This window comes from Orbilia oligospora, assembly GCF_000225545.1.
Source record: "Orbilia oligospora ATCC 24927 unplaced genomic scaffold scaffold00076, whole genome shotgun sequence".
NCBI classification, from domain to species: Eukaryota; Fungi; Ascomycota; class Orbiliomycetes; order Orbiliales; family Orbiliaceae; genus Orbilia; species Orbilia oligospora.
Window position 1 is genome coordinate 1,270,145 of NW_011645633.1, and position 15,613 is coordinate 1,285,757.

General features: G+C 44.4%; 5 protein-coding genes across 5 annotated transcripts; 2 read left to right on the top strand and 3 right to left on the bottom strand.

The window, feature by feature from the left end:
* Nucleotides 1-5,883: 5,883 nt before the first annotated feature.
* Nucleotides 5,884-8,707, top strand: AOL_s00076g347 (uncharacterized protein; the record flags this gene model as incomplete). The annotated part of the gene is made up of 7 exons (XM_011122900.1): nt 5,884-5,995; nt 6,066-6,519; nt 6,584-7,148; nt 7,230-7,347; nt 7,412-8,009; nt 8,095-8,383; nt 8,513-8,707. The coding sequence occupies 7 exons, from the start codon at nt 5,884-5,886 to the stop codon at nt 8,705-8,707; spliced, it is 2,331 nt and encodes a 776-aa protein (XP_011121202.1).
* A 434-nt stretch (nt 8,708-9,141) lies between these two features.
* Nucleotides 9,142-9,493, bottom strand: AOL_s00076g348 (uncharacterized protein; the record flags this gene model as incomplete). The annotated part of the gene is made up of 2 exons (XM_011122901.1): nt 9,142-9,296; nt 9,397-9,493. The coding sequence occupies 2 exons, from the start codon at nt 9,491-9,493 to the stop codon at nt 9,142-9,144; spliced, it is 252 nt and encodes an 83-aa protein (XP_011121203.1).
* Nucleotides 9,494-10,075: 582 nt separating this feature from the next.
* AOL_s00076g349 (uncharacterized protein) lies at nt 10,076-11,777 on the bottom strand (the record flags this gene model as incomplete). Its single annotated transcript, XM_011122902.1, has 2 exons — nt 10,076-10,945; nt 11,010-11,777. The coding sequence occupies 2 exons, from the start codon at nt 11,775-11,777 to the stop codon at nt 10,076-10,078; spliced, it is 1,638 nt and encodes a 545-aa protein (XP_011121204.1).
* A 335-nt stretch (nt 11,778-12,112) lies between these two features.
* AOL_s00076g350 (uncharacterized protein) lies at nt 12,113-12,976 on the top strand (the record flags this gene model as incomplete). Its single annotated transcript, XM_011122903.1, has 4 exons — nt 12,113-12,146; nt 12,225-12,259; nt 12,325-12,434; nt 12,508-12,976. 4 exons carry the CDS (start codon nt 12,113-12,115, stop codon nt 12,974-12,976), a joined length of 648 nt encoding a protein of 215 aa, XP_011121205.1.
* Nucleotides 12,977-13,292: 316 nt separating this feature from the next.
* AOL_s00076g351 (uncharacterized protein) lies at nt 13,293-14,131 on the bottom strand (the record flags this gene model as incomplete). Its single annotated transcript, XM_011122904.1, has 2 exons — nt 13,293-13,735; nt 13,864-14,131. The coding sequence occupies 2 exons, from the start codon at nt 14,129-14,131 to the stop codon at nt 13,293-13,295; spliced, it is 711 nt and encodes a 236-aa protein (XP_011121206.1).
* Between the last annotated feature and the right edge of the window lie 1,482 nt (nt 14,132-15,613).

Sequence of the window (15,613 nt, forward strand, 5' to 3'; positions counted from 1 at the left end):
TTATGCAGGATGTAAGAGTAGGACAGGCGAGAAGTAAGCGGTACCGACGAAGAGTTTCAGTAAAAGTTAAAATTTTCAGTACGCCTCAGAGCTAGTGACACGACTACCCAGCTGCTGAAGTCCCTTCGAGAACTAACCTAGTACCCTAGCAAGGAGGGCATAGGCACATGTTTTGGGTATGTACGAGGAAGCGGATGTTCATTCAAGGGAAGAAAGAAAGAAAGAAAAAGAAGAAAAAGAAAAAGAAAAACAAATATTGAGTTTTGTGCGATGTGAAGGAAACAGAGAGCAAGAACAAGAACGAGAAGAAAAAGAAAAAGAAAAAGGCCGATAAAAAGTCAAATAAAACAGACTCGAATGTAACACCAAGGGAGAAAACTTACCTTGGAAGACGATGTTTCCCTGCACGCTGCGTCTAACGGGGTTCTGCTATTATTCAGGCATGGTCGGTCAGCGAAGTCAGCGACCCCCAATTTGCACGTTTTCACGTTTTGTGATGAAATCCCACCAAGCAAGAACCAGCTAGGACGGTGATGCGTCGTCTCGGAATGTCTGGAATCGCAAGATGGCGAAAGATTGGAACTCGGGGTAAATAGATAGGGAGGGCCGGATGTGCATAATTACGTTACCGGGCAGGAAAAAACCCATCAAACTCGAGCGGATGTCTGGGGTACCCGCTAGGACCGGCAGGGTCTTGCTTGGGTCTGCCTGGATTGATATTCACCGAGTCCGGAATACGAGGCTCATGTCATACCGACCTTATAAATAGCGAGGCAAATTGGCTCGAGGCTCTACCTAACCGTATTGGCTAATATGGCAGATGGAAAGAGCCGATTAAAATTTCAGGATGCGAGTGGCGGAGAGTCTAGTTGCTCGTTGGAGAGATAGATAAAGTTAAGTTAGGATTCGATACAACGAAGTCTCGAAGCTCAGCTTGGCCAGTATAATTATAATACGTCAGTAGCTATAGCTATAGCGAGGCAGGAAGCCAACGAAAGCAGCCACTTTGCGAAGGGGGTGGGGGAAAAGGATAAGAATCGAATCGAATCGACGATGTCGTCGATGAATGAATGCAAATGTGAATGTGACTTTAATCAATTGTGAGCGCGTCTTTTTCCCGTTTGCTGGGAGCAGGTTTGATTGTCGTACAACTGTAACCTCGTGGAACGGGCGCTAAAATTAAAATATCGATGCCAAAAGGAAAGAAAAAGAGCAGTTTTGGGCGTCCTTTTCATCCGATACAGACTTCTTTCGTCCAGGGAATCACAACATTCCAGATAGACTGTTTTTTTTTTGTTTTTTTTTTTTCGTTTCTTCAAGGGCATGTTAACATCGGGGATGTTGGCTCCTATCGAACCCGATGTTAAGTATTACATGTATCGCTTGTGATATCCCCACACTGCTACTGGCCAGTATTGTGTATCCTGAGCTCTCAGCTCTCAATATGCCGATGACAGCGGTACAATCCGCTATGTCTGACCCTGCAATAATATATTAAGGTAAGTACATACATACATACATACATACATACATACATACATACATACATACATACATACATACATACATACATACATACATACATACATACATACTCAAGTACACTGATTAAAAAAATAAAAAATAAAAAAAATAAAAAAATAAAAAATAAAAAAGACAATTTAGGTAATTCTCAGACATTACGATCGCACGAACACGTTGGTATCGGCATAGCTGGGCGTGTGAGAGCCTGCGCAGCAATTGCAAAAGATCCCATGGGAATCTTCTCATAACTATACTATAGTACTATGTATGTAAGTACAGTACATAAGGCAAGTCATGCCATGCAAGGAATCTCGAGGAAATTAGTGTCCGCAATGACGATATAGAGCAGATTTTAGTGTTCAGGTGTGCCACTAGATGTGTCTTCGAACAGGGTTAAACGACCTAACAGACGAGTTAAGGTTTCTGTGGAGGAAGTATTCAGTCCTGGCGAGGAATTCCGGAGAGACACAAGCAAGGAGTAACAGGTGAAAGCAACATCTCAAGTCCACATAGCACATTTTGTACATTTCACTAACTATTTCTCTTAGCTGCTTAGCTAGCAGTGGATTTTTTTATTTTTTTTTATTTCGTGGGCCCAATGATCCGGCTTCCGGATTTCTGGTCAATTCGATTCAAATTAATGAATCTTCGGGCTCCGACAACTGGAAAATTGGGAGAAACCACCCATGGCCTAACTAGGCCTGCTTGCCTTCCTGTCAAGAATCAACCCTGGGCCTGTTGCCTGTCCCTCTCGTTATCGCTGGCTGGCAGACATAGCCCGTGGACAGGAGTTATTTTCTTTTTTCTTTTTCGGGCAGCGTCCCTCCCACCACTTTTGGCACCCAAGCACGGCGTTTGGGCCAATAAGTGAACCATCTTCTGTAATTAAGTTGTGTAACACAAGGAAACCCTTCGGAAGTCGGCTCCATATGGCAGATAGCGTGATTAGGGGGGAAGAAGGAGGTGTGGGAGCAGAAAAAGGAATTCGTTCAGACGAAGCAGCTAGAAGGGCCAACTGTTAAGTTACTCGACTTGACGGGGGCAGCACAGGAAAGGCGGAACGAGTCGTGCAACCAAGTCTTTGGGGACACCAATTGTCTCGCCTACCTTTCCAGAGGCGGCCTCTTCCATTGAAAAGCATTGAAAGGGTCAGCAGACATCCAGTGAAGAGGCTAAGAATAGGCAGATGTGAAACCCGATCCCACCGCAGAGGCTTTGCAGGCTAGGGCTCTAGCTCTCCACATCGGTGAAATGATGTCGCATTGTTGACTTTGGGGGCGGATGTACCAGGGCAATTGTGATGGACCGGTAAATGAGCTGATATATGCATACTACTATGTATGTAAGAGCTGCCACATAATCCATCGAAGTGTTTAAGTGCTCAAGTGCTTAAGTGCTTAAGTGTCGACTTAAGTGGCTATAAGAGGGTGGGGAAATAGTCGAATTCGAATCCAGTTACCACTTTCTCATACATATCCCATTTATGCTTGTTCAATCACCCCATGGCCAGCAGCGATAATTCCCGGGCCGTTTCCTGATTTTAATTCTCGCATGGACACGAGCGTTAATGTTGAACACCGGCAGAACCTTGGAAGCGATGTCGCCCTCCCGGCCTCCCTTCGAATTCAAGGGGAAAAAAAAAAAAAAAAAAAAAGTACGACCCAGATTCTAGAAACAGTAAATGATTGGAGGGGCTCTCATGAGATCAAAAGAGCAAACTTAAAGGGCAAACTTTTTTTGAAGCAGCTCAGTAAATACTCACTTCTTACTAGCTGGTTTTACTTTGCAGGTATATTCGGCAATCTGCGAGTACTTGAGTACATATGATCAGGTCCCAAGCTTTCAAGCGCAAGCTCGGACTTTCTAAGACTCTTCTGCAGCGTTTGCCCAGCCCTTACCGTAGCCACTTACCATCTTGGTTTCTACGATCCGGGTTCTTCTGCATTATCTTACGATACGGTATCTGAAGGACAATATATATTATTTTGGTAAAATCTGTCGGGTATATACGAGACATTGATTCACTCGTACCATAGGCTTGGGTGCTTCCTTGAGTGAGGTTACGTACATCCGTGCAATTAATATTTATTTTTATTAAAGTAGAAGCCATATACGAGCGGATGACCTAGATATACTCCGTACATTAGTTCTTACTATAATTCTAGTTCTAGTCCAAAACATTGAACTAAAAAAATAAATACTTGGTGGAACAGGAAAAGAATTCTGTCCAATGCAACGAAGGGCAAGCGCGAGACGTCGCACAGAATTTTCGTATCATGCGACACAGACCTCTTTCGTGTCACCCCAGCTCGCAATCTTGAAATCTTGAATATAGCGCTAGCAGGTCAAGAAGAAAAAAATCTTGCAGTTAGCTTAAGACTGTATAGCGAATTGCAATCATTTGTTCTTATGCGTCTCTCTCTCAATGATTGCATTAGGCGTAAAGTGGTGCATATCTGATCCATTTCGTCCACTCACACTCTCCGTACAGCCGGAGCGCTGCACCCCTCATGATCAGTCAGGTATACTGAAGTACTTACATCTCTTATGCACTGTATACACAGCCCAACTTACATATCGTTACACGGGAAATCCCTACACCCACACGGCCAAGCTGCGTTCACTGGCCAAATCAGCAGTCTTACGTGCCACTCCCTCCAGGGATCGTCGAACGCTGGTGCAGGTTTTCCTTTAAACGTTTGTGTAACAGCAAATGTTAAAACAAATGCGATATCAGATTTTTTTTTTTTTTTCTGTCCAACTTTTGGGGGTACATAAAGGGTGCAATACTACTGTGTACTCAAGTACACGCTCGCAATTATTGGCTCCCGCATTCTGGGTCCCGTGGACCGATGTATAGCTATTATACGGAATATACGGAGAACATATCAACACTTCGGCGTCCAGTTCATAATATTTGTCAAGAAGGACCGTCGATGCCGATGAACTTGCAGAAATGCCCTCGGATCGCGACTAAGGTAGGTTTCATCCCTGGATCAGCTCCTCTGAACGCCTCATTTTCCGAATCCCGCGGAAGATATATTATCCAGACCTGGTGAAGACTCGCTTTTCAAAATCAAATGTAATACATATCCGAAACCCAATCGGCGTGCTCAATTGCCGAGTGCACAGAAAACTTTGTTTAGGAAAAGAAACAGGAACAGAATGAGTTAGACGAGAGTAGCCAACGAGACGAATTTGCGAGACGAATACCGAACCTAGACTTCAGCTACATAGTCTGGTGGGCTTCAGCAAGCCACCCACGTTTACACTTTGACGCTATTTCCCATGTCTTCTTGCTCGCATTCCGCATAAAGTTACATGCGCCGGAAACCCTCCAGCGCGATCTCGTATATCTCCTGCTTTTTCTTTCGTTTTTATCCTTTGAACTGTTGCTTCGTCTTCCTAGAGCAAATTAGGACTGTAGTTTTCCGCCAGGCCTGTAAGCCAAGCGAACTCCCCATTGCCAAGCATGTTTAAATATAAAGCAAAAAGGTCCCGACTTTTGCTAGCATACCAGCGCCAATACAAGCTCGAAAGAATGCATATGTGATGAACTTGATATTTTTTTTTGTTTTGTTCTAACCGCCCCTTTGACGTTGATATGCATATTGAAGCGAAGTCTTATGCTCCTGACCCAGCTCCTCCAGCCTTCCCCAAGCTCCAACCCAAAGGGACAGGAGTAGTTGAGCAAGTAGAGCAGCCAGAAGTGAGGGGAAGGGAGAAGATTACCGGAAGCTAACGGCCGAACGAATTAACATATTTGGTTACCGCCTGAAGAGCTCCATGGTATTCACATGCGTGCAGCAGGATCTGAGGAATCAGGTAGGTCGACGAGGTGTTTTTTTTGGGGGGGAGGGAGGTTGCTTTGTTTGTCCCTTGCTCGCATGCACTTGAACGGGAGCTACGGAGCATCACCATCTTAGAGTGAAATGATGAATCATAGACCCACCCAGTCCGGTAGCTTGCTGGTAAGCTGGATTACGTTATAATACGTAGGTGATACATTCAAATTCGTGTCGAGATATTTGGTAAAAGGGGTGGATATGGGCCCTTACTGAAATCGATTGTTGGCAATGCCTATTCGATCTTTCGGAAGCTCCCGCATGCTGAAGAAGAGGGATATGAAGAAGAGCCGTAGATTCAAGTTAGAAATATTTCAGCCTCGTATGTCCTCAGAATCATTGGAATGAGGTTGAATGAAGCAATCCGTTACACAAAAGGCCGAGCCGAGTCGCAGCAACGCCCGTTCACGTTTATCACTGTGCCGCACGTTTACCAAAATGCGACAAACAACACTCTCTCGACGACGACACTTCGTCTTGTCAACAACAACATCCCAATTCATTCAGTGAAACTATGGCTAGTTCCCCGCTGCGAGATCGCGGACCGAAAAGGCCCCAGACGGTTGCTACCCCCCGTCAAATAACCGCCGGAGATCTCGGTGAGAAGTTCGATGAGTTATTGATAGGTATGCCTTCCATATTGAGAAATAAGTAGTGGACCCCTTGCATTTTTCGCTGATGGCACGTGTTTGGCAGCGGCAACAACGACGCGAAGAGAGACTCCCAAAGAGGATTTTGAGAAGCTCGTCGGGGAGCTTTCTAGTTATGCAAATACCAATGGTTTGACACACGGGTATCTGGAGAGTTTACTCCGCATTCTTACTCTTCCAAAAACGTCGATTGATGCACCAAAAACGAGAACACTTGTGAAGTCACTGGTGCCTCTGGAAAGGGTAAAGCCATCAACGGTTATACATTTGATAAGCTCGTTAGGTGAGGGCGAAGGGAAGGCGGCATACGCGACGCAAGCGTTACTCCTGAAATGGCTGGTTATGGTATATGATTTTCTTGACAGTTATGCCGTGTTGCATCAATTGTATGGGATACTGTTTAATTTCCTCTACACGGCGAATTTAAGGGCATCAGCTTGTCATTTGCTAGCTCTGTGCACGCGGAGGAAAGATGTGAAGCCGTTTCGGATCCAGGCTCTGTAAGGTCTCCACCGAGATTTTATTCGGGGAAATTCCGGTTCTTGCTAATGTTTTGAGCAAAAGGATGAAGCTGTATGAGGATCACAGTGATGAATCAGGGGTCGTGGGGCTGCTCCAGGTTTACCAAAGCTTCTACCCAGATGTCATTTTGAACGGTTCCCGGAAACGTTCTGTATTCAAAATTTGGGACCCGCTTTGGGTTCAGAATGCCGCCTTGATCCAATCGAGGAGAGAGGAAACTCCTGATGGCGAGGATACAGATCGTGAGCTGCATCGTCGAAGGAGTACTAGAATCCTCAATAAATCTAAGAAGGCTATTGTTCCAATACTTCATACTTTCAATGCCTCAGAAAACTCGATTACCCTCGAAGAGATTGACAGTGTGCGAAGTCTTGTTGACAATCTCCAGAAGCTCGAGCTACCCAGTCAAGTTGGTGCAGTATTCCAGGATGACATGTTTAGGAATTTTGTCCTTCTGAAGGGATCGGATGATATCATTTCAAGATTGGATAATTGGACTTACGCGGCACTCTTTGACGAATATGATATTGAGATTGCTGCTAAATCAGCCTCAGAGCGCCTCGAGGTGTTCTTGAAGCAGATATTAGATTATACTGCGATGGGAAAGGTATAGTTTCATATCCCTACAAATCTTCTAGTTTTATTGCAAAATTTGTAATAAGGTTTAATTTTGCTTACTGTGTGATAGGCTCTCTTACCATCTGTAGAAGATTTCCTGAAAGAGTATGTGACGACATGGAACGGAAAGTGGCATAGAGAAGCTATTCTAGGTCTTCTCTCGTTCGTCCCTTTTTTGAACCACAAGGGTATGTTGATCACAGCATCATTGCAATCTAAAATTAGTCCGTGCGCTAATAGAATGTGTTCTAGATTTGAAAGATGTGTTTTTCGATCGACTGGAGTCACTTCTCCAGAACGACTCGCCTGAGGATGCGACTGCCTTGATTCGCTTTCACACTTCTTTCGCCCGCAACATCATAAACCAACGCTCTGTTTCTCCGCACGAAGCGCTGGATCCCGATATCCGCACATCACTCCGCCAATACTTCAACTACACCGACCAGCTTAATTCACAGGCTATCATCAATCATCGGTCCCAAGCCTCCATAATCACAATCCAACATACAACCCTCGACTTCTACGAAGCTATTGTTAAAATCCCACTTACAAATCCCGTGTTCGAAATTGTCTACCCAGCCGACATAATAGTGTATAGTAGCGTTTTCGTCGGAGATGCGGTCGGCTTTTCACGATTATGTGGAATTCTTGCGGATTATAAGAAGGCGTTCTTGGGTCATGCTGAGCTTCGATCTAAGAATCCAGATGTGGGATATATCGAGCCAGAAAGACCATATGTTGACCACTTCAATGGGTTTTTGATGGATATCAGCAACTTCTTTTGGAGGTTTAGATGTTTTTATCACGATCCTGCTAAGGATACGAATGCACTGGGTTGTTTGATGAAAGAGTATGTTTCCTTTATTCCATCCCACCTACTAACGGTTACGGAATAAAGTGTCAAATGCTAACCTTCCCTTTTTCCTCTTCTAAAGTGACTTCGTTGAATGTCTCAACGCCGCTGCTAATGCCCGCGAATTCACACTAAACGGTCTCTTCACCTTAACCCACAGTCCCACGTTCTCACATATGAATACCGACTGCCTCCGCTTCCTGGAAGAGCGCCACGAAGACACTCATAATCTTGTCCTACCAACTCGACATGCGGGTCCAGTTACATCTAAATCTTTGATGGGACTTGCTGGGGATGGTGGCTACAGCCTTGAATATAGGGTATTCAAGGTTGCGAGCTTGGAATACTTGAGGCGTAAGGGATTCGATGGGGTATATAGATTGATCTACTCGACTATGAAGAAGCTGAAGGATGAGGCGAAGAAGTATAATATTGAAGGGATGTTTGAAGGGTTGGAGAAGTGGAGTTTTTTGGGGAGCGAGGATGCTAGTGGGATTTAGGAGACCGAACAGCCTGAACTTCGCCGCCGAAATGAGGAAGAGGGTTATGAAGGGGAAGCAGATGATGAAATGGACATTGATGAAGAGGTAGATGATGACGAAGAAGAAGAGGAAGAGGAAGAGGAGGAGGACAGTGAACTCAAAGGAAATGAGGGAGACCAGTCAGTAGATAAGAGTGATGCCATGGAAGAATAGATACAGCGATAATCCTTTAAAAATCACGCAGAAGTTTCAAAGCTTCCGGGTCCTAGTCAGAGAATGGAAGTTATAAATAATTATACATTATTCTATGAGATATATTCTCTATCCGTGTAAACGCATGTAAATGCAGTCGTCTATGCATATGCCATGCCTGTCGTTCGATAACAAAAACGAAAAGGAAAAAAAAAAAAGCGAGCCATGTAGAAAAAATAACAGGGCTAAATCCGATGCATGCCGTCCGTGTAGTTTATCGGATAGATAGATGCCTGACGGTTCAGAATTCCAATTCCAATGACACCCTCCTACAGCCATTCCAGATAACTCCTTCTAGCAGAACCATCCCAAAATATACTTCTTTTGATCATCCTTTAAACCTTGTTCGGGGAGAGACCGGGGTTCTCCGCCATTCCAATGTATTCGATGTCATTTCATGTCGAATAATCCAGTACATCTTCCTGCCGAATCACGCTCTCATCTCCCACGATGTAAAAGTATGCCCTCCTGGTAATCGTTTGTACATGTTGTGGTAGATAAAGGGTGATCGCTGCCGTCAAGAAGCTGAGGAAGAGGAAGATGAAAGTATCTAATACATCTCAGTTAGTTCTACTGGCGGACATCTCGGGAGTGAAGAAAGACTCCTAGAAAGAAAGGAAGCCAAATGAGGGGTAGGTGGGTAGACTGACTGAATACGATCTTCTCGGTGGAAGTAAGCATGTAAGAGGTAAACGTGACCTCGAATTGGTAGTGCTTTCGGCGAACGAAGTTGTAGATTGCCGACATTTTGACAGTGGTTTTTTGAATTAAATTGCTACTGATTCGACGGACCGTGGAGCGGATAGGACTCAAGATAATGAGGGATTCGATTTCGGATGTCTGATGGTTTGAAGGTCGAGTGTTCTGTGAGAGGATGGCAATCGCAAGCGCTGACTTGAACAGATTTCGGGATCAAAGGAGGTGGAAGGTTGAGAGCTGCTAAAAAGGGAATTTGGTCCCTGAACAAGCATGTCGGCCCACGCGACAGCCGATGCCGACCAACCAACCACACACACCCGATTGCCCAACACCACCAAGCTATACTAAACATACCTCAGCTTATATTATATAAGGCCCCAGACGATATCTTGCGATTTCAATACAATCAATGTGATTGGTAAGAGAAAAAAGGTCCAATCATTGTCTTTATTTATGGATAAACACGCAAACTCGGAAAAACTATCATTCCATCATAATTCTATCCATCTGTCTATATGCAAAACTTGGTAATGTATCGCTAATAGCGCATCAATTCCCAATAGGCACTATAAAACACCAAACGGGATAAAAGGCTACCGCTATCAAAGTTAATACGAAAGGGTATCGACATCAAGCTGCATCCCGGGCCGCCTTTTTTTCATAGTATACTTGACGAATTGTAAAAACACTTCCAAGAAATTCGTCATTCCTCCTTACCGTAAACTGCTTCCAGGCGTTTCCATTAGGGTATTGATTCGCATATTTCTCGGGGTCGGATGCTTTGACCGTCCCATCCTCATCCAAGATTGCAACCTCGAGCTGTGCAAGATTATTGACTTGGATCGTAATATCTTTCTCAGTTTCTTCTGCTGCTTTTGCTGAAGTCCCTTCACCTGGATCACCCTTTCCCTTATGTACTAAAAACTTCTTTGTCCCGGCTGGATATCGAAATGTCATAGTGCAAGCATCCCTCTTCTTCTTCACCCCTAGGCTTGCCTCGGCGAGTTCTACACTGTCGAACTCACAAACCTTCTCCACTACTATTCCTCCCTGAAAACTCCGTTTATATTCAAACAGATCACCCGGTCTTAGCATCTTTTGTTGGCAGAGTTCGTACAAGGTAACTCCTGCTGATTGTCCTGCGTCTCCAAAAAACACTGCTTGCTTTTGACCCCAGTACTGTTCGAACTCATTGTTTTTCATATCGTCAACTTTATCTGCCATTGAGCCTAATCTAAGATTTAGTGCTTCTTCTGCCTTCCTTATGTAAGCTGGTTCGTAAGACCCTGATTCAAGATCCTCTTGCAGTTCAGCAAAGGCCGCGCGAAAGGCATCATTGTTGAGGTTTTGAAAGAGCTCCGGAGTTGGGATCCGAGGTGGAGGTAAAGAAGGGTCTTGATCAGGAAATGTGATTTCCGTGTCAATTGGATGAAGCAGAGCTAAAAGCTCAGTTTTCTCTTCTTCAGTAAAGAGGCCCCACGTGTTCTCGTTGAATATCATCTGTATCAAGCATTAACGAAACGTCAAACTGCCATCATCAATAGATACTAATACGTATGCATACATTGCATTCTGCAGTGATGATTTTACTTCTTCTGCTAGTAAGAAGATGATTGGCACTCCAGACACCACCCTTGGGAGCCTTTCCTGGGGTTTTAATCTTTGGTAATGGTTGTTCTAGTTGTTTTTCAGCCGTGTCTAGGTATTTATCTTCGTCGTATTCCGGCTTTGCCTTTCGAGCTCTGCCTGATCTCCGAGGTTGTTCTGGTGCAGTAACATTTGCCAATTCGTCGACCATGTCAGTATCTCCTGGCTCATTTTTTTTAGATCTTGTTGATCTTGTGGACCTGATAGCTCTTGTGACTGGTGTCGGCTCTGAATTCTTCTGCTTCCTTGGTGTTTGAATATCCACGTCCTCCAATTGCTGGGAAACTTCGGCGAGAGAACTTTCAGCTTCCATATCTGTATCCGTCGGCTCTTTACCCTTAGCTTCTTGAGAAGATAAATGAAGCTCTCGTTTGGATCGAGGCGAGCCTTGTGGATTTCCAGCGATATCGCCTTCTTGATTTGCATAGTCGCTACTTGTCGCAGGCTGCACAGACGTCTCGACATCATGCATATGCTCTTCCTTTGTGGAATTTTCCTCTATCTGAGATGATTTCTCAGTTTTCGCCTTTTTGCGGGGTGAAGGCTGCGGGTTCTTCGTCTGTGGTTCCTCTTCGATATCCTCAGCTGCAGCATTACGGCCATCAATTTCGGGGTCTGGCTCCTTTAGATTTCTAGTAGATTTCCTTTTCGCGGCCGAACCGGTTACCCATTTTTTCTGAACCATCGTCAGCAATGTGACGGCTGATGGCGATTGAATATGTCTTCACGAAATTACTGTGTAGTTGTAGTTGAAAGGTTGAAGGGCGCCAGGGCGGACGTGTTGAAGCGTGTTTGGTAGCTGAAACGTTAAACGGCTTTCGTCACCGCGCAGCCGACCGGGCTAGGCCAGACATTTACAAGACCCTTTTGACCAACGTGGACCTCTCGCAAGTCCCTCCACCAACCAACCAGCGCTCAAACTTCATCTCATCGCATCCACACCTTCAAAGCATCCACGAACCCTCGTATTCCGTTACAAGAGTCGCATTTGTTAGACAAGTATAGGAGCATTCGCCCACCATGGTCCAGTCGACCATCATCACCCGGCTTGATGGTAAGCTTCGCTGTTGGCCTTTCATGATGTCGCATGATTTTTTCGATGAACGGGAAACCTAACGGACTCTATCTCCAGGCATGCCACTAGCAGCTACCGTCGATGATGCTCAGGTTCGCTCTTCTATTTTAACGATACTTCAATGAAAAGGCCTTATCTTTTAACAGCGTCGTTACAGGTGGAAGAGAATCTCCAGCAGTACAAAGAACAGGCAAAGATGATATTCCGTCGTCTGACTTCGAACTCCGAAACCCAAGCATCCATTGAATCCGGCTCTTACACTCTTCAGTACGCTTTCCACCCGTGTAATTAAACTGTCGAAGCATTTTTTTCTTCAAAGGCTCACCCGAAAGTGTTCTAGCTACCTGATCCAAGACGGCGTCTGCTACCTCTGCATCTGCGAACGTTCCTACCCTCGTAAACTCGCCTTCACATACCTATCCGACATCGCCACCGAATTCACCTCTTCATATCCTCAACGTGAAGTCCACTCTCCTACCGTTCGTCCTTACCAGTTCGTCGACTTCGATACCTTCATGCAGCGTACAAAACGTACATACCAGGATACCCGTGCCACCCAGAATCTCGACAAGCTAAACGATGACCTGAAAGACGTAACAAGGGTTATGACGAAGAACATTGAGGATCTTCTTTACAGAGGTGATAGTCTGGATAAGATGGGGGATATGAGCATTCGGCTGAAACAAGATTCGGCAAAGTATAAGAAGGCCGCAAGACGGATAAATTGGGATTTACTGATCAGACAATATGCACCATTTGCACTGCTGGGATTTATTGTGATTATATTCATATGGTGGAGATTCTTTTAGGTAGGGTCGGATTTGTATTTTTTCTTTTAATGCTAGCGGGTATGAAATTTAATCGACAGTTTATGTGAAAAGCATCTATTAGGTATTCAAGCTGGGTCTGTAAAAATATGCTAATTGAATTTTATTTTTCTTTCCTTTTCTAATTCATTTAAGATACGGTCCCTGATGGGAGGAACGGATCTGACTCAGAAACGATATAAAAGATCTAGACTTTGAATCCAAAACGCCGCAAGATGCATGCTAAACACCATAACAGTGAATATATCTAAGTGAGTGGATACCCTGTCAATTGATCAACTGGATCAATAGAGAGATATCACAGACTCTTCTTCCCTTTCACCGCCTTCCTCTTCTGCTCCCTCGCCGTCCACCATCCCTCCCAATCCCTACGATGCAAATCCACAACCGTACACTCATCTTTCACATAAACCAACCTCGCAACTTCACTCTCCAGTAGGAAATCCCATAATTTCCCGCCGACAATAGTCCTCATCAAAGCCGTAGTCACGAACCAGCCGAGTCCAATTATCACCCCAGCACCAGAGCCGACTAACACCTGTTTTACGGTGTGGTATTGAAGGTATACCCTCGACCCCGCGACTCCGACTGCCAGTGCTGACAGCGCAAGTAACAAGACTGCCTTTATTGGCTTTGGAATGAATTTATTCCTGAGAGCAATCCAGAGGGATATGTATGTCGCGAAAAAGAACATAAATTGGGTATGTGAAGAAGGCATACCATAACCTTTCCCTTTTAGATCTGTAATGAATAGGTTTAATCAGCCGTCACAGTTTTTTTTTTTCATAACGTACTCTTTTTCTTTTTCTTTTTAATTTCTATTCTCTATTTTCTATTTTTCTGGGGCATAAGAGGTGGATTTTTCTTACTACTGGGTCTCGCCTCCTTGATAACACGTTTTAGCACGTAATTTATAGCCTCACAGCCTAATTGTCCAGCACAAGCCAATATAATTTCTAACTCTCTATGCGAGAAGATCAGAACAGCGTAGACTATCATTAATGCTTGTGGGATTAAGGATAGGTAGGCCGCGACGAGCGATAGAGGGTCGGAAGGGTCATAAGAGACATGGGTGATTGAGAGAGAGGCCAGCGGGGAGGCATCTTGGCCGGTGAGAGGTGGGGCGGCACAGGACATTTTGGAGGGGACTTGATGTATACAAAGGGAAGAGGGTTGTGATGATGGTGAAGGAAGTTAGTTCTTGGTTGGTGGTAGGTAGGTTGGGATGCATATGCATGGTAACACGGTCTGTGGGACGGTTATGTGGCTGCAACGCATAAAATGCCACGGTGCAGGAGACCGTGGCGGACAACTATGTAATTGCGCATATCGCGCGTTCGGAAATGTGGCGAGATCTGATATAGTCGATTAGCTATTTAAGTGGTTACCGTCAGCTTAAACGAAAAAATCCGGAGTATTTTAACGGGGATTAGTTAATAATTTGGTATCGAATTCAGACTTGAAAAATGTAATGCGATGTATTGACTGGGAAGTTGTTCCGGAGCCGGAGAGGCTTAGCTTCAGTCTCAGATTAGATATTGTGTATAAAAATTGCATACTTCCTTTGGGGACTTCCAGAACTCTACTTTGCAATATTCAAGAGCTCTCCTCTGATAAACTCTTTGTAGAGGTAAGGATATGTATGAGGCGAAGTACTATGCATTCTCAATATATATGTATCATCGATCTTGAAATTTCTTCACTTTCTCGCGAACAACTTCTTCTGGCCATCCCACGTTATGAACCCCTGTTTTTGCAAGGTGGCGGGCCCCGACAGATAGTTTTTCCGGCCGTGATGCTCATAGTTACATACCCTTCATAGGTGCCTGGGGTATCGATACAATCTGTAGTGCTGTCATAGACACGCAAACTTCGGAGCTCTCGATATTAGGGATTACGTTGCATGGTGATTTGACAATGAAATCGTTAGGTAAAACGGCCATATAGGTTTCATATATCGACGGATACTGCGGATGTATCCAGGCGGGCATCCGATATCATGAAGAAGTTTTAATTTTGATATTTCATATCCCTGTAAAAGCTTATATTTCTGTGGACAAGGGTGGAAGATTTGCAGAATTTGCTTGTTTTAGATGAGAATGTATTCCATGAACGAGTGCAGTTTCTATAATTGCAAGATTAGGTATAATCCCCATTACTTCTGTATTCCCTGGATGTGTCCATTGTGATAAAGGTGGTTCTAGTGTCTACTTACCAAATTCGATATTTTCTGGTTTTCTAATTAATATGTGCTCGGTAATTATAGCTCATCGATGATCACCATTCGGGCTGGATTTTTCTGTAAAAATTTGTATCAACGTGCAACGAAGTAATCCTTTTGAGCTCCGCCTGGGCAACTAAGTTTAAGCATTCCAAGCCCGGAAAAACCTTGCTTGGCTATGCATTATAAATACTTATATAACGTGGAGAAACCGATTCCCTGTCTTTGGTTGTTTACTCATCAGATTTCAAAAGTCGAAACTCTCTCGGTTCACGTACACACCTGGCTTTCGCAATTCGAAGTTACAGCCGCGGGAAACGTTAACATGTATATGCTTAGCCGCTGCTACACCGTACTGGGCCACGTTCTTTCTACAAGAATCTTGACAAGAGGTTTCA